At 37.2% G+C, this 23,052-nt stretch overlaps 1 protein-coding gene across 7 annotated transcripts in view; it reads right to left on the bottom strand.

The window, feature by feature from the left end:
* Positions 1 to 1,431: 1,431 nt before the first annotated feature.
* ZC3H13 (zinc finger CCCH-type containing 13) overlaps positions 1,432 to 23,052 on the bottom strand; it is an 81,136-nt gene continuing 59,515 nt past the window's right edge. For 2 of the 7 annotated variants that reach the window (XM_043993038.1, XM_043993037.1), the window contains exons 13-20: positions 21,149 to 21,252; positions 19,794 to 20,819; positions 19,424 to 19,453; positions 12,062 to 12,562; positions 8,342 to 8,494; positions 6,165 to 6,365; positions 4,761 to 4,924; positions 1,432 to 2,180 (exon numbers count right to left, since the gene is read on the bottom strand). In XM_043993038.1, coding sequence (XP_043848973.1) covers positions 2,007 to 2,180; positions 4,761 to 4,924; positions 6,165 to 6,365; positions 8,342 to 8,494; positions 12,062 to 12,562; positions 19,424 to 19,453; positions 19,794 to 20,819; positions 21,149 to 21,252 — 2,353 coding nt within the window. In that variant the 3' untranslated portion in view covers positions 1,432 to 2,006. The remainder of the gene's footprint in view (positions 2,181 to 4,760; positions 4,925 to 6,164; positions 6,366 to 8,341; positions 8,495 to 12,061; positions 12,563 to 19,423; positions 19,454 to 19,793; positions 20,820 to 21,148; positions 21,253 to 23,052) is intronic. The other 5 variants (XM_043993039.1, XM_043993040.1, XM_043993041.1 and 2 more) reach the window with 5 other exon arrangements.

Genomic DNA, 23,052 nt, shown 5'->3' with positions numbered 1-23,052 from the left:
CAAGGGACAAGTAATGGAGTTTGAATGAGAGATGGGCATCCAAATTTCCTAGGAGGGGGAGGGTTATGACTGGATGACAGTTTGTTAATCATTGACTAGTGAGTTGAGATGGGTTATCAACATCCCTAGGGGTTTGCCCTCAGTGTGGCATCCTCTCAGGGTATTAAGGTAGCTCATGTGAGAACACCAGTGTAGAGGACGGTATAGGTATATAATGGAATAGCATATCTTGCCTTTCCCTAAGACAGGCAAGGGCAGGGCAGAAAACAATGGAGGGAGCACGATGGAATGGCTTTCTCTCACAGGCAAAGGGATTGGGATGGAACGGCATTTCTCAATGCCTTGCATGAGAGAAAGGTCTCTTCCAAGAAAGAAGCAGCCAGTTCAGAAGAAGAGCACACTCTGTCCCCTACAGGTATGAAGAATCCCCTACAAGCAGGAAGAAGCTGGCATTTAGCTAATAGCTATCACTCACGTAGGGCTTTAAATTCTGCAAATATGTGTAAAATATTATTTCATTTTATTCTTGTTGTTCAGTCATTTCAGCTGTGTCTGACTCCATCAGTTCAGTTCCTGAGGTAGCAACATTTAAAAGACTTCAGGGGGCAGCTAGGTGGCTCAGTGGATAAAACACCAGTTTTGGATTCAGGAGGACCGGAGTTCAAATCCAACCTCAGAGACTTGACTCTTACTAGCTGTGTGACCCTGAGCAAGTCACTTAACCCTCACTGCCCCACCAAAAAAAAAAAAAACTTCAGCTTCTATTCTCTAGTTCTTTTCAATTCCTTAACTTTATCCAAGTGAAAAAAAAATTAAGTTAAACAACAAGTGGTTGGAAAAGGTGTGTTGGCAAACCTCTTTTTAAGGTGCAGAGGTGCATCAAGGCAATTCTGGACATACATTGTTCTGTGATGTGAGGAAGGACAAATGGGCTTTAATATAATTGTATGCAATGATTTAATATATTCAACTCAAATATCGAATTATTGGATGTGCTTTTTTTTTCTTTTTGTGGGGCAATGACTTGCCCAGGGTCACACAGGGCTGGTGCTCTATCCACTGTGCCACCTAGCTGCCCTCTGGATGTGCTTTTCATGCTCCTGGAACACACATGGAATCTCCTTTAAATTCAGAATATTATTCAAAACTATTCTATCAATGAAGAAACAAATGAATTAGTAAAAGTGTAAAGACGTAAGGTTAACCCTAAAACTTTCAGGACACCAAGAAAAGGGTTAGAGAAGCAGGGGAAGTCAAAATCAGAAAGAGAAAAGGAGAGGTGTATTTATTAACAGTAAAGACAATGGACGCGGTTTCCAATTTTTAAAAAGGTGTATATATAATTTTTAAAAAACCAAATACATATTATACATTGTATCAATGCACATTTATCTTTAAACAAAAAAGACCCAGCAAATTAGGCTTATTATCTTTATAGTTTGGGGGAGGGGCTGTGGTGGAATATTTTGGCTTTATTCTATAGACAGATAGCTGGACACCTGCCTGTACACACTGACAATGTTAGAGAAGCACTCAAGGCTTTGCGCAACACTATTATACACAGTTAAATGAAAGCATTCAATTTGGTTTGATGGACAAATCGTTTTCAAGTAAAGTCAACATTTCTGTGATGAAGATCCTGTTAGTAGATGTCAGTAGTTCCATTTCATGAAATGTATGTTTAGACTGGAAAAAGAAGTACATGTGCCCTCCTTGCGTTTTGCCAGTTGCTGCAATAAACTACTAAATTTAGATGTCCTCACATCATTACACTTGTGGATCAGGTACTGTGTAAAAATGAATGTAAAATCTGAACCCCCATCTCCCCCCACCCAAAAAAACCCCAACTGGTACATTTCAAATAAAGTTGTTGTGCCTCGCCCAATTAGAATAATGGGCAAGTCTTTTGTCCTGTTCTCTCACGAGGCTTGACAAACCAAACAACTTTTCAAGAGAATATGCTCTTCACTAGGAAGATACTCTGAAGGACAAAATGAACTCTGGTGTTATGATACACATACTTCTGGCTGGATACTAGGTTGTGAAAGTTTACTACCCTCTTCCATCTTTTCCTGTCCAGGTCCATGGCAAGTTGTCTTGCGCTTAAACAATCGCAAACTTAACCGCAGTAATTCATTGTCTACCACTGGAGTGTTTGTATATGTCTGCTTCAATGTGCCCTGAAAACAAAATGAGTACATATTATTAAGAGTGAAAGATGCAAGCTGCTAAATAAAGTGCTAAGAACAGTTCCTGAGCTAAGTTTCTGATTCTAGAGAATGTACTGTTTTGCTTATATATCCTGATAAGCTACTATATAGAGAATTATTTTCGCAAATCTTAATGGTTGATACTTTAGAGCTCATCCTGCCCAGCTTCAAATCCCACCAATGCAGGAAATGCCTCCTCAATATCTTGGCCAGGTTGAAATCAAGTTTCTGTTTAAACACTTTGAGTGATAGGCCCACCACCTGACAAGGAAGCCCCTTTCATCAATGAAGAGCTGTGGTAAAATTCTTATAACCCCAACTGGTGCTAGTTCTTTTTACTGAGCCAAACAAAGGTAAAATCCAACCTTTGTTATACGAAATTCTTTTAAATGCCTGAGCACAGTAATTGCATGTCCTCCTCTCCAAGCTAGCCCCTTCCAGTCCCTTCAACTATTGCTCACATGCCTGGCTTCTCAACCTTCCACTGATCACCCCGACATGTCCCATTGTAGTTTTGCCCAGATCAGTGCAGGACAATGGTCTTTTTATGCTCCTTGTTCTGGACTCAATCCATAGCTCCTATGACCACAGATCATGCTGGCTTTGTTGGGCAGCCATACCAATGAGCTGACTTTTACTGAGCCTGAAGTAAACTAAAAGCTCCAGATCTTGTTATATATTCATTGCTATTAAACCAGGATATCCTGAATCTTGTCTTACACAACTAATCTGGCATCACATGTAGGACCTTACATATATCCCAATAAAATAGTAACATGATAGCTTGGGCCCATGAGTCTTGTAAATATTTTCAATTTAATTTCATCCCACCCAGAATGTCCTTGAAATTTAATTTTATTCTTTTATATATTAATTAACCCTCTTCAATTCTGTGAAATCCACAAATTTGTCAACTATGTCTTCATTCAAGTCACTGATAAAAATGCTTGTGCACAGGATGATTTCAGAAAGGCCTGGACTTGTATGAGCTGATGCATAGTGAAATGAGCAGAACCAGGAGAATGTTGTGCACAGTGACAGCAATATTGTTTGATGAAGAACTGTGAATGACTTAACTATTCTCAGCAATACAATGATTTAAGACAATCCCAAAGGACTAATGATGAAGCATACTGTCTATCTCCAAAGAAATAACTGATATTGACTGAACACAGACTGAAACATGCTATTTTTCACTTTCTTTCATTTTTTTTTTATTCAAATATACAAAATGACTAATATGGCAATGTTTTACATAATTCCACATGTATAACCTATATCTGATTGCTCACCACCTCAGGGAGGGAGGAAAGGAGAAGGAAGGAAAGAGGGGGAAAATTTGGAACTCAAAACTTTAAATAAAAGAGTATTTACTGAGGAAAAAAAAATGCTTGCACAGGGTAGGCCCTCGTAGCCAACCACTTTCTTCTACTAATTTGATCCAACACTGACCATCACTCTTTGGGCAGTCATACAACCAATTACAAATAAGTCACCCAGTCTACACCTCCATTCAGCTACACTAGTGAATTTCATTGACTCTTTAAAGAGCCTGCCTAGAAGACAGCAACATCTTTTTCCCATTAGTCGCAGTACAAGTAAAAAGAATTCTGCCACAACTAGTTGCCCAAAAGTTTTTCCACAAACATATCATACAAGTGGGCATTCCTCTTGATTATTTTATAAGAATTGACCATTAACATGGATAAGGAATAAAGAAAAACATCCACTATAATCATAATTCATCATCATGGAAGGGAAAGGAAGTGTGAGAAAATAATGGGTTTTGAGATGCCCAGAGGCCCCTGAGAGGATAATATTGAGACTGATTAGACTGACTTTGCTGATTAACTCATTTGGAGTTGACTTGGTTGAAACCATGCCTACCCGAGGGCCTGGCCCTCAGAGGGTGTGTTCTCTGAGCTCTGACCTCCATGTGTTCTGCTCACAGACCACCCTCAAGTCCATTGAAACAATGGATTTGGGTGACACTGGCCAATTAGCTTGGAGCAGTGTGTAGGGACCGCTTCTTGTCCGGACCACAGGAAGCTTCCGCTCACAGAGGCAGAGGGACTTCCTCTTTTTGGCCTGAGACTCGTAGGTGGCGCCTTCTTCTCTCTCTTCCTGCATCCTAGCCAGGCTCTCCTAACTCTCTGAGCCATGTGCTATCTCTTTACTAATATCTAACATACTTTAATAAATGCTTAATGCCCTAAAACTGGTGCTAAAGCTTCTCATTGATAAGTAGCAATATATTAGAAACCCCAGCTAATTTTCTCCAAACTTGGGACAGAAATAAGGTGACCACATATAATTTTAAACGCCATAGAAGGTATGTTTAACTTGTTATGTTTAGCACTTTTGGAAACAAATACCAACTATCCTAATCCTTAAGAAAATCCTGCATTGAGAATGTGTGAATGGTAGGAAAACAGGTTTTTTAAATCCTCTACATAATGCAAACACAATCCTACCTGAAACAACTAAATGAAAACATGCCATTCATATCAGTCAATACACTTTAAATGTAATCCAAGGCAATGACAGTACCTTTTCATTTTTCACTAGCTGTTTCCGAATTGCTGAATCCCGCCTAAAGCATAATGCTTTACAACATGGTCCAAGATTACTGAGAAGGCCAGCTCTCTCTTCTTTACGCAGCAATGCTGCCATGTTTAGGGCTCCCAATTCATGTTCAAAAAGGTTTTCTGCATCTACCAATAAAAAGTAATAAAGCAAAAAATAAAATAAAACTCTGCTAATTAACAAACAGAATATTCCACAAAAATCAAAATGTACCTAGTTAAAAGTATAGCTATAGTACAGGAGAGTCAGTGTGGTATAGCTCAGGAGTTGGCAAACCACAGAAAATTTTGAAACTTCCTATTAGTTTACATTTTCATTCTCTTCCTTCATTACATTTTCTAACTTCGAAGTACTATCAACTATCAAGTGAACCAAACTGACTTTTACCTCCTTTTTATCTTTCACTTCCTTGCCTTGATAAAAGTAGATGCCAACCCCCCAGTCTTATTTGCTCTCCCCTACAACCGCACCATCAATAAAAAGGTGGTGGTCAACAGAATACAATTTTAAATGGTTTAATGTATTAGCTACACTACAAAAAGCCACAACATTAAATTTAGGTAGCTTTCTAGTAAAAATGTATTTTACAAAAAGCAGCGTATAGTTAAAAGAAAACTAGACTAAAAACCAGAAAAATCTGGTCCTAGTCACAACTAGTTCTGTCAATACCACCTGTGTCTACTTGGGTAAATCATTTAATTTCTCTTAAAAGGTAAATCACCTCCATTTTCCTCATCTATAAAATGAGGGGGTTGGACTATATGACCTACAAGGTTCTTCCTATCTCTCAAATGACATAATCAATGATTCATTTTATTCTCAATTCCACTAAACCATGGTGTACACAATAGAGTACATTTAGTCTTGTAGTGCCAAGAAAATAACAAATACCAAGCATACACAATTTTACTATCTTTGGAAAATTAAAATTCTATAAAGTTCAATGTTAAATAATGTTGAAGGTTCCAGCCAAGCAGATCTACAGACAAGAGATTCCAACCCAAACTAGTTGTCTTCAGGCTCTCTATCTTAAGTATAGTTCCCTATGGGCCGGGGGGGGGGGGGGGGGGGGGGGGCCCCCCGCAAGATACCACCTGTTTTCTGAGATGTAGGAAACTAAACCATATTCACATATTACACTGCACCTACCTAACTTTATTCTAGCCTATACTACAAGCAACTGCTTCACTCAAGGGTATTGTGCAAAGTATTAGCAGTTTTACATTTTAGCTTACTCATTTGTAAAATCAAAATAACATTGACCATAAAAATAAAACAGCTGAAACAATAATTTCTCTAGTACAAAGTGCTACATCGATGAAAAACAAGATTATATTCTATTCAAAGACACTCTAGCAGGCCTATTACCTTTGGGCTTTTCTAGAAGTCTCTGGCAGGTTTCTTTAACTTTAGAAAACAGTTCAGAACCTGCCAATTTTTTAGAAATTCCAACTCGTAGCATCACAGCTCCAGGTGTGAATTTTAAGAGGGCAGCTCCAGGTTCTCGTGGTTCTTTAGGATGTTTTGGCATAAGACCAGACCAGTCCACATCTATCACATCCAAAGGATCTGCAAACACGAGTAAGAATACAGATGTTTTCAAAATAAGGCACATCAGACTGGGCAAGGTTAGAGGGGTAAGTATGCCTTTTTGCTATTTTATATTATGGCTAGAATGTTAGTTTAGGTCAAATTTATGCTATAGTAAATGTTTTTTATGTCACCTCCATTTGGATATATAAATAATATAAACATTACAAGAATCATACTTGCCCATTAACACTTTATAATAAAACAGTGCGTTATAATCAAACCCTGTATAAGGGTAAGACAAGCTTTCCTATGATGCTTCTCCATAAACTTCAACTCCAAAGACCCCATTGCGGTATGGAGATGACCCGATTCTTTAAAGTTTTTGCCAATGAGATGCAAACTCTGGCATGTCTCCAAATGTGGGCTATGTAACAGAGCAGGTAGCTATCATCAGATGGTCAGCCAAGTTTAGAGACTCACCACCAGCTCACCCTCAAGAAGATTAACTACTTTGGCCACAGCAATTCATGAAGATTGTCTAAAAGGGATTTTGAATTGTCTTGGCCACAGTGATTAAACTGCTGTTCTTTTGAAGTACTGCAGTATATATAAAGTATCCTAACTTTACCTAATACTGCATTTTTACAGCAATAGGATGTGTTGGTGTTGATGCTGGCTTTATAGAATATGGACCATAATTTCGTTATTTAAAATATTTATAGGTCTTCAGTTGTTAAATTTTGTTTTAGTGACATTGTTCATCCATAAATACAGGTTAGAATGGCCTTAGCAAAAATCTGTCTGCTTTCAAAGTTACCAACGAGTAGTTGAAATACTTGGAAACCCATGAAACAAAAGTAAATACAAAATGGTCCACACTTCCATGGACCCCTCTCCCTTTCCACATCTACTGTGACAATGGCAGAGTGGCAAAGAGGAGGGGCAGAAGGTGCTTTTAGACCATCTACATAAATATTAACATCATTGTTAGAACTGTAAAATGTGAAATCCCTGTCCAATTCTCAATAGCTGAACATACTACTGGAAAAATTAAGTCATAGGTCATAATAAACAGAACCAGATAGTAATATACAGCTAAATGGAAGGATGGCTTAGGTTATCTTTGGAGAGGCAAAATTGGTTGTATTGTGTGTCCAAATGAAAGGAGTATCATTTCATGGAACAGTTGGTCATCCCACGTTGCAGTGCTCATGATTAAGTATTTGCAAAAAGACAACCACGATTGCAGCTTAGCCACCAACAACTGTGAAATCAACGAAAATTAGTTCTTTGAAGATATTGCTGATACCTTCTGAACTAAATTAATATATACTTTGATTCTTAGTGATTGAAACACAAAGATGGTAGATTAATATAATGGAATATTATTGTACTATAATAAATAACAAAAGGGATGATTTCAGAGATACCTGGGAAGAGCTGTAGTATGAAATGATACAAAATGAAGTAAGCAGAACCATAAGAACAATGTATACAATTAAGAAACACACTGTAACATCCTCTAACCTCCAAAAAGAACCAAGCAGAAAGCATCAAACAAGCAGGATACCTTTGAAAGTTAATATACTATCCACCTCCAAAGAAAGAACTGATATTGATGGAACAGACTGAAGCATTTTTTCTTTTAATCAAGTTTTCTTGTACAAAATGACAAATATGGTAATGTTTTATTATATAGCCATTCATGTATAATCCATATCTGATTGTTTGCTGTCACAGGGAGGGGTGAAGGGAGGGAGGGAAAGAGGGATAAAAATTGGAATCCAAAACTAAAAATAAAAAAAGTTAATGTACTGAAGTTATTATATACTTAAAAAAAAAACCCTACATAATGCAGAGTCACCATTTCAACACACAATGTGTGGTGTGTGTGTGTGTGTGTGTGTGTGTGTGTGTGTGTGTGTGTGTGTGTGTGTGTGTGTGTGTGTGAGAGAGAGAGAGAGAGAGAGAGAGAGAGAGAGAGAGAATACTAATTTTATGTTGGATTTTACCTGGCATCTTCTCATCATCTTGTTGATCTTCCCTCTTGTCAGCATCACCTGCCAGAATTTCATCAAGTTCATCATCACTGATTGGTTCATATCCTTCTCCAGCACCAGATCCTAATGACTGCGCATCATCTAACTTGGCTTCATCATCTCCTGCTAAGAAGACAAATGAATTTCATTATAAAGATGACAAATTACTAACAAAGAGCCTGACAGAAGATTCTACTGAAACAACTAGGTAAGATGAGAGCTATTCAAGTCATGAAATAACAAGGGCATAAACGATTCAGTTTTTGCATTGTTATTTGATGGGTTCCAGAATCAATTGAGCCTACCAACATATCAGAATAGGCCATAAGATGAGAAAATATGACTCTTCTTTCATTTTTCCAGCCACAATTCCGATTTGAATTCTCAGCCGATTGAAAAAAAATTGATTTGCCCTTGGATTGAGTTTATGGATTGTGTCAGAGTGAGTTAGTAAAGATAAAAACTAAATCCAGATGTCTACTCCAAAAGACAAAAGCTTTTTTGTATCATTGCCATAATTATTCAAACTAAAATGCTTTTAACAATCTATGAAAATTCATCTTATACATTTTACATGGGACTATAATCAGATGAAAAATTTTAATTTTCTCCATATTTAACTTACCCCAATTTTTTCAATACTGAATTTTTATTGCCTATTTTACTTATTTCATCAGAACTCTAGGATGATTTACATACATTAAGGAGAAAGATGGCTACATCTTCCTTAATTCTTTTAACTTTAAATCAGTACCACAAATGGAGGCTCCATTTCTTGTCATATCCAATTTATCAATTTTTAACAGTAGGCTGAGTTTGTCTTTTAGCAAACATATACATTCTTAGATATCAGTACAAACTTAAGTGTTACACTCTAGAAATCAAAGGTAAATGGTCCATAAATTTAATGTGAATTTGTATAACACCGAAACTACTGGGTATAGTTAATATTTCTAATCGCCCATAAAATTTATTGAGCTTAAAAACTGTAATTTCCAAAGTCATATAGGTGAATTCTTTAGTAGATATACAATAAAATTTCACTATTCCTGAACTTGTGATAATCCAGGTTTGGTATGCCATGATACTTAAGTACCAGAAATTTTAACTATTTGCCCTTTGAGAACTTTTAGTATATTATCAGATGAATCATGAAATTAAGTATTTCTGAAGGTATCTACATTATAAATTATCATAAATGTAGCATATGTAGCCTATTATAATTATAACTTAATCAGTTTACCTCACTTGGTATTTTCTATTCACAATTTAAGTTTATTTAAGTAAAAGTAATTTTTTGAAAACTTAAAAAATTTGGGGGGTAATTCTAACTTGTTATTAGCTTCAGGATAACCACCCACCATCCCATATTATTCTGAATTAGATTTTATATCAATTAAATTCTTTTAAAACACCTGGCCCTTGAAAAGTACAGAAACTTAAAATGTTTTAAACTTTCAGAAGACTATTTAAACTAATTTTTTTTTTATTCAGTAGTTTTTCAATCATGTCCAACTCTTCATGGCCCCATTTAGGTTTTCTTGGCAAAGACCTGAGCAGCTTGCCATTTCTTTCTCCAGCTCATTTTACAGAAGAAGAAACTGAAGCAAACAGGGTTAAGTGATTTGCCCAGGGTGATACTGCTAATAAATGTCTGAGGCCACACTTGAACTCAGGTTTTCCTGACTTCAGGCCCAGCACTCTATCCACTGCACCACCTAGTTGCCCAAATGAATATTTTTACCTAAAGAATATTCTTCATTGTTTTATCATTTGTCTCTCTCTCTCTCTCTCTCTCTCTCTCTATATATATATATATATATATATATATATATAAGTCCACAATGTGAAAACTAACTCCAATCAAGAGAGCTATTATTAACAACATTGCTCAGACTATGAGGAATAGTAAAATAATAAGATTATACCTCCTACAATGCCTACCTAAACAAGAAGAGAGGTCTATTCTCAGCCTAGAGTTTTGCAGCTAATAGAGTATTTCTGCATAAAAAAAAAATTAATTCATAAGTACAAAAGCTTTAAATAGTCCTGAACTCCTATTTAGGAGTAGCCAGAATAGCCATATTTATTTCTTTTCATTCTTGACTCTCCATACCTTTCCATCTCTGCTCCTCTACCGTCTTTCACCTCCCTTTTATATGTATAGTCTTCTTCCATTAGAATGTAAGCTTCTTGAGGATAGGGACTGTCTTTATTTTTGCTTATATTTGTATTCCAATCACTTAGCACAATGCCTGGTATTAGTAAATGCTTAATAAGTACTCTATGAACCTATCATCATGTACCCACAAATCAGCCTAATGTATCAACTCCCTTCTTCCAAAGCTCTCAACCCACCACACCAAATAAACCAAATTAATGAGATAGTTGCAGCAAAAGAAATAAGGAAATAAGGCCTTCTTTCAAGTGAAAGACTGACAAGACAATTTAAGGAGTCTAAGCAAGAGATTTTAGACCATATGAAAGAATAAGAATGCAAGGACTGAGATCACCAGAAGTAACTCTTATATTTTTCACTTATGATTAACATATGTTTTCTCGAGTCTAAAATACGAATATAAAAGTTAACCAAGAGTTCCTAAAACTTCAAAACATGATTCACCACAATTAATTTATAAGGCAAGATGCTATGTCAACGTTTTCTATAACAGAATAAAAACATCCCTATCAGCCTTTAAAAATGAATATTTAGAAAGTCTATGGAACCCCAGATCTGTTATGAAATGTCTGTGTAAACTTAAGAAAGCCATTAAATCTGTGAAACTCAGTTTTCCTATTTGTAAAATGAAATGGTAGTATTAGATGACCTTGAAAGTCCCTTCTAGCTTTAAATCTTGTATACAATCCCATGAACTACAAAGATAGAGATGAAAATCTCTTAAAAGAAAAGAGGAAAACTCACTTCCCTTAACTCTAAGATGGGCTTTTAGTAATTTCTTGGATAAATGAGTACTGTCTTTCCCCTTTACTCCATTTTCTAAATTCAACCTACATGCTAATTCCCTCTCCTTCCCTGAAGCTTTCCCAGACCTCTCTTAGTTATTGTGATCTCTCCTGTCTTCTAAACTGATAAGTATTCTATCATACCATTGAGACCCCACCCCTCAACCCCCCCCAAAAAAAAAAAACCCATACCCATTTTACCTTGTAATAATATTTATATTATCATTGTTATTCTAGTCAAGAAGCATTTACTATGAATCTATGTGCTAGATCTCAAGGACTTTCTGGACTATTTAATTTTTCATATACCTATGCCTTGCCTCTCTCCTAACTAGACTCTAAGCTCTGAATGCACTAAATACGTTATATACCTCTCCCTTTACATCTGCTTCACATTGTCTGGGACAGCTAGCTTCTTTTCTGTAGGAGTCAATGAATAAATCCCCATTGACCTGATTTATTTTGTCATATCTAAGAAATCTATCTAAAGAAAAAGTTAATAAATGGGGAGAAAAATCTTTACATTCTCTATTAAGATTTACTCTAAGCAATCTATCTCCTTTAAACTTCTTTGATCTACCTTGAAAGGAAATATGTGGTAAAACAAAATTTAGGTCTGCTTCTTCTACAAAAAAAAAATTTTTTAGCATGAAGAAGACCTTTTAGGAGAAAAGTATTTTGTTTTCAAAGGTAAAGAAAGAGTGGTTTACAGACTATTATAGAGCTTACCTTCTAAGCTCTCAGTTTTCTCAGCTTCATTTACATCACCAAATCCATGCAAAGGTCCCAGGTCTTTTTCTATTCTTTCTTTCTCCAAAGCTATAGGGTCTCTGCAAATTCCCTCAAAGTCTTTCTCATGCTCATCCAGTTTTGTTTCACTGCGTTTTGAAGACTCTATGTGTGAAGAAATATCAAGAGTTCTGTCTCTATCTCTTTCGCTAGGATCGGGATTTTGCCTCTCTCTTTCCCTGTCCAAGTCTCTCCTTTTGTCTCGCTCTCTCTCTCGTTCCCGGAGTCGGTCTCTGTTTCTCGGCCAATCTTTATCAGTATCTCGGTCCCATTCTCTCTGCCTTGTTTCTCTCCTCTCCCTTTCCCGTTCTCTATCATGTTCATGTCGATCTCGTTCCTGAAGCCTTTCTCGGCTATCAAAAGACCCAGATCTTGAATGAACCTGGCGATCTGACTCAGGGGAACTTCTTCTAGAACTGTGACTTCTTGAATCTTGACGATCTAAAATAAATATTATAAATACATCTGTGTTATGCATTAAACTTATAACACAAAAGGAAACAGGTTAAAAGGGCTTCCCTTTTTATATGCCCCTCTGTTGTAAGAATTAAAGAGTAATCTTCTAAAGAAAAATAAAATTACCCTAATGTATGATGTTCACACATTCTCTACTCATGATCAACAGGTTAACAAAATACCACCATATTTACAAATGTTATTTCTTTAAGAACATGCCTTTGTCAGGCAGAAGTTTCTGTAAGTCCAAGGAATGACTTTTCCCCCAAACTTTGTCCCTTCAGAAAATTCTATCCACATGAGGCAACAAGAATAGTTGGGTTTGGGTTTTTTGTTTTTGTTTTTTTACTGAAGGTTCTTGGAGGATTATAAGACTCTTTTCTCTAAGACAAATAAGAGAAGGGAGCACTTCAGAATTATGAAGAAGGCTAAAGAGTGACTTTGAGAAAGAGAAAGCAGACAAGAAGAATGAGGAAGACTCGAGAAGAATAAGGAGTCAGAGAAAGTGGGGAGGGGCTTGAGCAAAAGAAGAACATAGTGACTGAAGAAAGAAGATGACGATCAAAGGACCATCTCTACAGGAAGAAAACAAGAGGATGGGGTGGTAGCAGTGGTTCAAAAAGGGAGAAAAGGAAAAGGAAAGTCTGAGGAAGAGAAGAGTTTGAGGAAAAGGAAGGAGGAGGGTTCAGAGAAAAGAACAGGAGTTTGAAGATAAGGAAAACAGGAAAAAAGAGGAAAGGGACTGAGAAGGAAGAGGATATAGGAGAAGGAAAGAGAAGTTGGCAAGATAAATTAAGAGAAGGTAAAAGTTTGGTAAATTGAAAAGGAAAAGGAAGTTGGGTGTGACTGTTAAACTACTAAAAATCTACAAATCCAGTCCTCAACTCTCCCCTATGCTCGAAACGAACATCATCAACTGTCAGCTGGACATTTTCCCTTGGGTATCACATAGGCATTTCAAACTCAAGCACATCCAAAATGAAAGTCATTAATTATCTTTCCCCTCAATATCTGCCTCTTCTAAATCCCCTAGTTCTCTCAAAAGGACTACTATCCATCCTGGCTGTTCACTTTCACCCTCCCAGAGCCAATCACTGCCAAGTCTTGTCAATTCTACCTCACGACTTACATTCACCCCCTTCTCTTCACCTGATGTCACAGCCACCCTATTCAGACCCTCATCATCTCTTGATGGGATTACTACAAAAGCTACAATTAGTGTCCTCCATGCTTCTAGTCTCCTCTCTAATCTGTCCTCAACAGTGTTGTTAAAATGTTATTTCTAAAGGCACAGGTCTGGCTATGTCACTCCCCTACTCAAAAAGGCTCCAGACATTCCCTATTGCCTCAAGGATTAACTATGAACTCCTACTTGACATTTAAAGCAAATCACAATCTGATTTCAACATACCTAGACACTCGGGGCAGCTAGATGGCACAGTGGATGGAGCACCGGCCCTGGAGTCAGGAGTACCTGAGTTCAAATCCGGCCTCAGACACTTGACACTTACTAGCTGTGTGACCTTGGGAAAGTCACTTAACCCCCACTGCCCCACAAAATTAAAAAAAAAAACATACCTAGACACTCTACACTATACATTCCAGGCAAAGTGGCCCACCTACATGCTATTCCCCATATGTGTCATTTCATTTCCTGCCTCCATGATTTTTCCCATGTGTTTCCTCACCTCCACTTCTTAGAATATCCAGTTCTTTTTAATGCCTGGCTTAAAAACAATCTCTTCTGATCTCTCCAGAAATAAATTAAATATAAAGCAGACACAAAATATTATCTGCATATGTGCTGTTTCTCCCTAATGGAATATAAACTCCTTGAGAGCAAGGAATTGATATTGGAGAGGGAAAGGGGGGGAGGGGGAGCCCCATATCTAGCAGGCATTTCATGTTCCACTAAATTGGCAAGATAAAAATGTGACTAGTGTATAAAGGAAGATCTCTATAAAGTTCAACAAAGCAATTTTCAAGGGGGAACTGCTAGCCAAGAACCTCAAGGTCGATGATCTCATTTTCATCAAGTATAGAGAGCAGGCAGAATCATTTAGCATCCTGAACTGTTTGTATTTCTGAAACAAAGGATGGCCATCAACAGCCAAAGTACAAACTTGTCTCCTAGGGAAACAAAGGAGATTTAGGAAGCTTTCAAAGGTATCAGGAAGAATTAGTGTTTCTGTAAAAAAATGGAAGAAAGACTTCAATGTGAACACAAAAGAAAAAGGAACCTGAAGAGGCTGAGAGGAATCCGGACTTGTGGTAGGAAGTTCAAGGTAAAATATGATGTAGAAAAAGAAGAAGTAGTAGGACAACTAAACACTCAAACTAAAGAAGCAAAGATGAGGCTCCCTCCTGAAGACAAAGGAGTTCAATGTGATAAAACAACTACCCTAAGAATTGTGATGTGAGCTACCAGGGAAGCAACTGTTCAGTAAGGCTCAGAGGAGGAAGGGATGAGTGGTGATAGCTACGAACTCTGTGATGAGGGAGTCCCCTCTGTCTCTTCAGGCCCCTTCTTCCATTTTTTTTTTTAAAGGAGCATTTAGTTCTCCCTGATAACTTTGAAAGTAGAGAGTCATTGCGAAAGGGATCCTGAGGTAGCTACTTTTCAACCTGGTAACTCTGAAAAGAGGTCTGTTATCTTCCTTAGGCATGTATCTAAGACGTGACCTAGAACCTCTCAAGACTTGTCCAGCTTGGTGACTAGCATTGACTTCTGATGACTGATTTGGATACAAATGATATTTGCAGGAAAAAAATGTAGAAAGCGGTGCTAAAGTTCATGAAATTTTGAGCAAAAAATTAAAGGCTTTATTGGCACAATGAGGTGTTTTTGTTTTTTTAATCCTTCTTCCTGATCAAAAGACAGGGGCTTCAGAAAAGAAAGGCTAGTTAAGATGTCTTTAGTATAGGACTGGATCTCTGTACCATAGATTAAAACAAAGAAATCATAGGTTCTTGATAGGAGAGTAGGAAGGTGCATTTAACAAATGAACTGCTTAAGAACAAATGTGCAGGGGCAGCGAGGTGGCACAGTGGACAGAGCACCAGCCTTGAAGTCAGGAGGACCTGAGTTCAAATCTGGCCTCAGACACTTAACACTAGCTGTGTGACCCTGGGAAAGTCACTTAACCCCAACTGCCTCACTTTAAAAAAAAATGTAATGGGGCAGCTAGTTGGTGCAGTGCATAGAGTACCGGCCCTGGATTCAGGAGGACCTGAGTTTAAATCCGACCTCAGACACTTAACTAGCTGTGTACCTAGGCAAGTCACTTAACCCCAATTGCCTCACCAAAAAAAAAAAAAAAAAAAAAAAGAAGAACAAATGTGCAAATAAAATCAAAGGGGTTTTAAAATAAAAAGGAAGAAGGCAGGAAAAAGAAAACTTTTTTTCATTACTAGATATCATAGAGAATAGCTAAAATGGAGGAAGAATAGTCAATGAGCACTTATTAAGTTTTTAGAAGTAGAATGATGCAAACAGACCAGTTTAGCTGGATTATAAAGTGAACTGAAGACAATAAAGTCTAAGAAGACTGGACAGGTAGGAAGGAGCCTGGTTATGAAGGGCTTCAAGTGCCAAAACAAGGATTTTATATTTGATCCTGGAGATAAATGGGAGTCACTGAAATTTACTGAGTTAGAAGGAAGTGACACTGGCACATCTGAGCTTTAAGAAAATCACTTTGGGGGGCAGCTAGGTGGCACAGTGGTTAAAGCACCAGCCCTGGATTCCGGAGGACCTGAGTTCAAATCTGGCCTCATACACTTGTCACTTACTAGCTGTGTGACCCTCAGCAAGTCACTTAATCCTCATTGCTCCTCAAAAAAACCCAACCAAACAGAAAGAAAATCCCTTTTTGGCAACCAACTGATAGATAAGAATGGGAAGTGCCTTGAGGTGGGGGACCAACCAGAAGGCTAGAGCAATAGTGCGAGCAAGAGGTGATAGAGGTCCTGTACGAGGATGGTAAGCTATGTAAGTAAAGAAAAGGGGATGTATGAGAAATATTGTGAAGGTAAAAATAATACAATTTGACAATAGCTTAGCAATGGAAATTGACTATGAGGATGAGGAGTTGAGAAGAAATACTGAGATATTCACAGGAATGCAAGTGAAGCTGTCAATAGTAACATTTTGGATCTGGTTCTAATTTCCAACAGGGAATCATTTCTCCTGCCCCCTGAAAAGCTGATCACCTGAAAACTCATCACCATGCAGACCAACTCAGCTACTGACACTCAAAAGCTTCTCACTCCCTCACCTGCCTCTCCCCTCTGGAGAGATGGCAGGTAAAACATTTAATTCCTCCCAAAGTCTTCCCTTATAAAGGGTTCAGAACTTTCCAGGGAACTATTTTTCCAACAGCACTACTATTTGGGCTTGACTCCAAGGACCATCATGCCTCTGTGCTGTGTACCCCTGGTGATTTCTCCTTTTCAGCTTTCTTTTGTGAACTGTCTTCCCCCATTAGATTATAAGCTCCTTGAAGGAAAGATTTCTTTTTCCTATTTGTATCTCCACCTCTCAGCATGGTATCTAGCATACAGTAGATGCTTAATAAATATTTAATGAACTGAACCAAATTATTTCTCATTAAGAATAAAATGGTTGTTAGTTAAAAAAAAAAAAAAAGACCTTGGGGGAAGTGACTATCTTACAATTCATGAGAGTGGTAGAGAGAAAGGCCAAGCATAGTCTAATATGAATCCTACATTTCAGGAGATCAGAAAGCAAAGGGAGAGGATAAGTAGAATCCTGCAAGCTAAAATTAAGTAAGGGAAGTCAGTCAGGAGGGATAGGAACAAAATTCTGAAGACATAAAGAGAAATGTGGGGAAAAAAGAGAAAATTACCTAAAAAGACTGAAGTGGATACACAAGGATATCAGTAACCGGCATGGATTTTGTGTACAGTAACAGAATGAACACAAGAGTTTTGCATGCTTTTCTAAATATGGTATCAAGTGTGCCAAAACGGAAAATGAGCTGAGACTCATAGGGAACAATAAGGAAAATAATAACAGTTCTAAAATTTATATTGAGGAAAAGAGGAGTTGCAAACAAGGATAGGGCTTCAGCTAAAAGTGGACAGGACAATGGTAAGTAATGAATATGAGATAAAGATGCTCCAGTTTTATTTCTGTTTTCTCTGCTAAAAACTGATTTTTACATTGGAAAGGAATAGCGAATATTAAGTTGATACCGAAGATAAGTTATTAACAATTTAACTAGATGTCCTTGAACAAGTTCAAATCACCAAGTGAAAATAAATTATATCTTTCATCCTTGGGTAGCAAAAGAACTATCAGATGCGAAAACTAGTAAAGTACTTTCAGTGATTTTTTTTTAAAGATCATGACAAGTGAAAAAAGTGGGGGCAGCTAGGTGGTGCAGTGGATAGAGCACTGGCCCTGGAGTCAGGAGTACCTGAGTTCAAATCCGGCCTCAGACACTTAACACTTACTAGCTGTGTGACCCTGGGCAAGTCACTTGACCCCAATTGCCTCACTAAAAAAAAAAAGTGAAAAAAGTGCCACATGGATTTGAGAAACAAGTGTCTTAATTTCACAAATAGCAAGAGAAGAGAATCTGTAAGTCTGTCTCTGCTGGTAAAATTCTATAATGTACTAATAAAATGCTTGGTCACCAAACATTGAGGGGGAAAAAAAAAGAAAAAACTATGATCCCAGAGAGCCAGTGTGGTTTCATCATCAATAGACTATACCAGACTACGCTAAGTTCCTTTCACAACAGGGTTAGTATATTGGTAGATAAGGGAAATGTTTCTGCTATAGTTTACTTATATTTCAACAAAGCACTTGACAAATTACTTCATGCTAGTCTTGTGGAAAAGATGAAAAGGTAGAGACTAGATGATACTACATTCAGGTGGATTTAACATTAGTTGAATGGTCAGACTCAAAGAATAGTAATTTATTGTTTGATGACAACTTAGAAAGAGGTCTCTAGTAGAATGCCCCAGGGATCTCTGCTTGGTCCTCTGCTATTTAACATCTTTATTAATGACTCAAAGTCAAAGAGGCCAGAGTTATAAAATTTACAGAACACACAAAACTGGGAAGGATACCTAACACACTAGTTAGTGGCCCCCCCCCCCCAAAAAAAAAAACACTGGAGGAAATATGGCTAGATAAAAGTTAGTGGGGAAAAGGTCCAGGGGTGATCAACTGGTGAACTTTATGCACAATATAAATAAACTGTGATATGATAGCCAAAAAATACAAGAGTAGGCTGCATTAAGAGGATTAGGATCTAAAACTAGGGCCATGACAGTCCAGCTCTACTGACCATATCATGAGTAGTACGTTCAGTGGATGGAGAAGCAAAGTAGATGGAAGAAAACAAAGTTGCATAAATTATTATGAGACCTGATAAGGTAACTCCTTTGCTACTATAGCCAGTTCCTACAGAAGGACATAAACATTCCCATACCAATTCTATTCCACCCTATTCCATATAATTCTAAGCTCCAATGTGAGGTCCTCAACAATTTAACCAACTTCTATCAAGCTTTATTGATTAAGTACTACTGTTATACTACTTCAAGTTAAAAATGATTGGCATTATTGGAGATACTATTAAAATGACAGTGGTATTCAGTATTGAAAAAGTAGGACAGAGGTTAGTAATTATTTGAAGTTATAACCTTTATAATTTATTTCCAAGATTAAGAGATTATTATTAGTCTAATAAGTTTGTATCTTTTCAAGTTATGTGAACATAGAAGACATCAGTTGTTTCCATAATCTGAAAAGCTAACTATTAAATTGTGCAGAATTTTGTTTAGTTACCTGACAGTAGTTTAAATTACCTGACGGCAGGAGTGTGACTACCTGTAATGCTGTAATGTAAGATAAAAAGGTAAATGCCAAAAAATTTAATATGCATCATTTTCAAAAAGACCTTAATTTATGTTAGCTTTTTTTTGTAGACAAAATATTTTGCTTTCAGATCCACTGCCTAACATTAAGAAGCTCACAGTAGTTCCTTTACCTATTAACTAAAAAGTCATGGTCATTAAGCCATTAAGAGGTTTTCAACTCTTTGTTCAGTGCTGATGGTCTAAAATATGCACAATTTCATTATCATCCAAGGCTAATAAAAACACACATAAGTGGTAGACTGAGTTGGTTTTTTTGTTAAACCCATGAAACCAAAATCTAAGGACTCCACTTAATTACCTGAAGAAGTGCTGCGACTGGGTTCCCCACGCTTCAACTGATCAATCCTGGATTTTCTCTCTCCTGGGATTTCTAAGCTTTTTGTCTTTTCTCTATCTCTGGAGCTGCTATGTAGGACTCTCTTTCGACCAGTCAGGTCATCTCCACTGCGATGAGCAGAATCATTGGAAGGTGATCGCAGGCGGCTAGAAGTATGACTGCGATTGCTTCGATTGCTTCCCAAGCTGCTACTCCGTTTCTGATCAATTGGTTTGCGATGTGGTGCATCTTCTATGGTAACATGAGGTGCTTCTATTTTCTCCACTCTGGTTCTGTGACACTTTCTATGAGATTCTTCAGTTGAACGCTCAGGTATAATCACATCTCCACGGTCAGGGACATCTTCATCAGACCAATCACTAAAGGTTGTATCTTCTCTTTTCTGGGAAACCTCTCCAGTTGCTCCATTTTTCTCATTTGACACCTCAACCAACTCCTCTTTTGTGGTAGTGGGGGGTGTTCTTGGGCCTTTTTTCTTCTTACTATGTTGAACTAGTTCATCATCAGAAATATCAGAATCCCCTTTCGATCTTTTACGTTTCTTTTCAACACTTTTCTTCTTCTGTCCTTTCTTAGGTGAAAATACTTGACCCTCCTCTGTCGCTGACTCAGTGCTGTATCTCTCCATTCCAACATCTTCCTCCTTCTTTCTCTTAGTGGTCCTTTTTGGTATTTTGGACTTTTTCTTGTTTTCCTCATGTGCTCGATCAGACCCATCTCGCTCATCAGGCTGGTGGTGTCCAACACTTTCTTGTACACGTGTTCTCGAACTTTCTGTTATTTCTGGCTGCTCCCCCCTTTGCTTGTCTCCAGAAGAGACTCTCTCTTTGAGCTCTTGCTCTTCATAACGCCTAGAGCTCTCTTTTCTTTCTGGCTTTCGATCCTCCTCTTTCCATCGGTTCTGTCTATCTTCTGCCATGTGTGAAGGGCTAAGTGAACGAGATTCTTGAGGTCGTACAACCTGGCTCAATAGTCTATGCTTTTCATCTATTCAAAAAGAGAAAAGTAAGAATAAACAAATGGCAACAATCAAATTCTATCTCCTGCCAAGTTTTCAAGGTTTAAAGATTGAAAACATTTAACATATGTATTATTTTTTTTTTTTTAAATGGACATGCAGCTTGGCCACCAATGTTAAGACAGGTGTTTAATCACAAATATTATTACTCTAAAGCAAGTGTGTACCTAAATGAAGGTATTTAGTAACTGAGATGAGGAAAATGATCTCATATTAAGTCAACAGCTCTTACTGTCAGAAGGTTTACAGCAATAAGTGAGCCCAAATACCGTAATAAAGTTAATTAAGTTATGCTTACTTTTATCATCTCCACTATTGTAGGTGTCACTATCAGGAGAATGTTCACGTCGGCGTTTTGGTGACTGTCGAGGACTAGGGCTGCTTTCAGTTCTATGGCGCTTCCTAAATTGAGAGTAACTTCAATTGAGCAAAACCAGATGAAAGGAAAAAGAAGCTCTATACTTTAACAGTTGTGAGAACTAGGAGTACAGTCTTGTTACAAAACGTCTGCCCAAAACATAAAATCCCCAAAATTAATCCATAATTTTAATGAAATATTAGCTCCTTAGCAAAACACTTCAAGATCATTTTTTCTTTACTCATAGTCATTTAAACAGAAATAATACAATGAAATGTTGAAGATAATTCAATTTTTAAAAATCAATAAATAAAAATAGGCACTACACATGGCATGTACCAAATAACAGGAAACAAAAAATACATTATTCTATAACGAACAGGAGTACATTATTAATGTGGAGTTATGCCTCAGTCAGACCATGAAATTGTCAGAGATCAGAATTAGTTTAAGGAAAAAGATGAAGTATGTAAGTGAAACAATATGATCCTTACTATCTAAACAAGTAATTTAAATGAGGACACTGATATGCACTATGGTAATTTTATAACCTGAAGTTTAACTAAAGGAAATTACCAAAACAAAGAGAATATAGAAAGAGCCTTAGCAAAAACCTGTCTTCTTTGCCAAATAAAGAAAAATGGTTTCCAAAAGCAATAACAGGTTAGAATATAAACTTGTTTATAAAATCTTCTCAAAAAGGACAACAAACTATTATGAGCAGTGTCCACTCATAAAGCAAAGAAAATCAGAGAAAGAGATCCATCACAGAATACAGGTCCTCCATATGCTCTTATTTACTAATAACACTGATGATTATATCAGTCCAAGACAATACATAGAAACGTCCTGGAGGACAGCTGTAATTACTCAAAGGAGTTTGGCCCATTCATCCATATAGGAAAGACCAGGTGGATGAAGAATGCTTTTAGTCAATATACCAGGCCCTGGAGGGACAACCTATAGAGCTTGTCCAACACAATGTATATTTGGAATCTGGAACAGGATGTGGGACAAACTATTGATATGGGTGGATAACAAGTTGGAGGCAGAGTTGAAAAGGAGGATGAGAGCAGATTGGACTGCCTTAAGAATACCAAAAAGTTCCTTTATTGATGCCAAGCTTCACATGAGAGCAAAGAATTACCTTTTTATACTAACATTCTATCAGTGTTGATGTATTGCAGTAATACATGGAATACAAATGGCTCTAAAAATTTTTTTAAATGTATGTCACACAGAGGGCAATGGAGAGGCAACTGGTGGGTTGCAGCCACCCAGCCTGCATCACATAATCACTGAAGAAGTAAAAGATCTCACCAAGGAACTCTCAAGTATAAAGAGATGAATTATTCACATGATAACAATGAGAGATAACAGATGGGTGTAGCCAGAGTGTTCCACTGGTACCATCACAACATCATAAGAAAGGAAGGAATGCCTCCATCATGTTGGAAGCACCCTGTTGGTGAATTATGGGAGGATATTGACAAGAATCACATGGTGAGAAGACAAGGATGTATTGCTCTCTGAACCACATATGGGAGGGAATAATCAAATAACCAAATCATTGAGATAAAGTGTTTATTATACTCAATATTTGAGCATTTATTCAAAGGAGGGGATACCTATTTAATAACAAACTTAGGAATTATTGGTTTTCTTGATTATAGTATATGTGCATAGCAAGAGAGCATTTTTTCTAGGTTGAATTTTAGTCAGTTGTGAATAAGATTTGATGGGAACCTAAATTATTCTGGTACTTCTATTTCCATTCAAATCTTTTATTTTCTACCACTTTTTATTTATTTAGTATATCAATCTATGTAACTTATGCTGAAGAT

The sequence above is a fragment of the Dromiciops gliroides genome, chromosome 3, assembly GCF_019393635.1.
Source record: "Dromiciops gliroides isolate mDroGli1 chromosome 3, mDroGli1.pri, whole genome shotgun sequence".
Taxonomy (NCBI): Eukaryota; Metazoa; Chordata; class Mammalia; order Microbiotheria; family Microbiotheriidae; genus Dromiciops; species Dromiciops gliroides.
The sequence above is the reverse complement of the archived record's forward strand: the minus strand, read 5'-3'. Positions and strand labels throughout refer to the sequence as shown.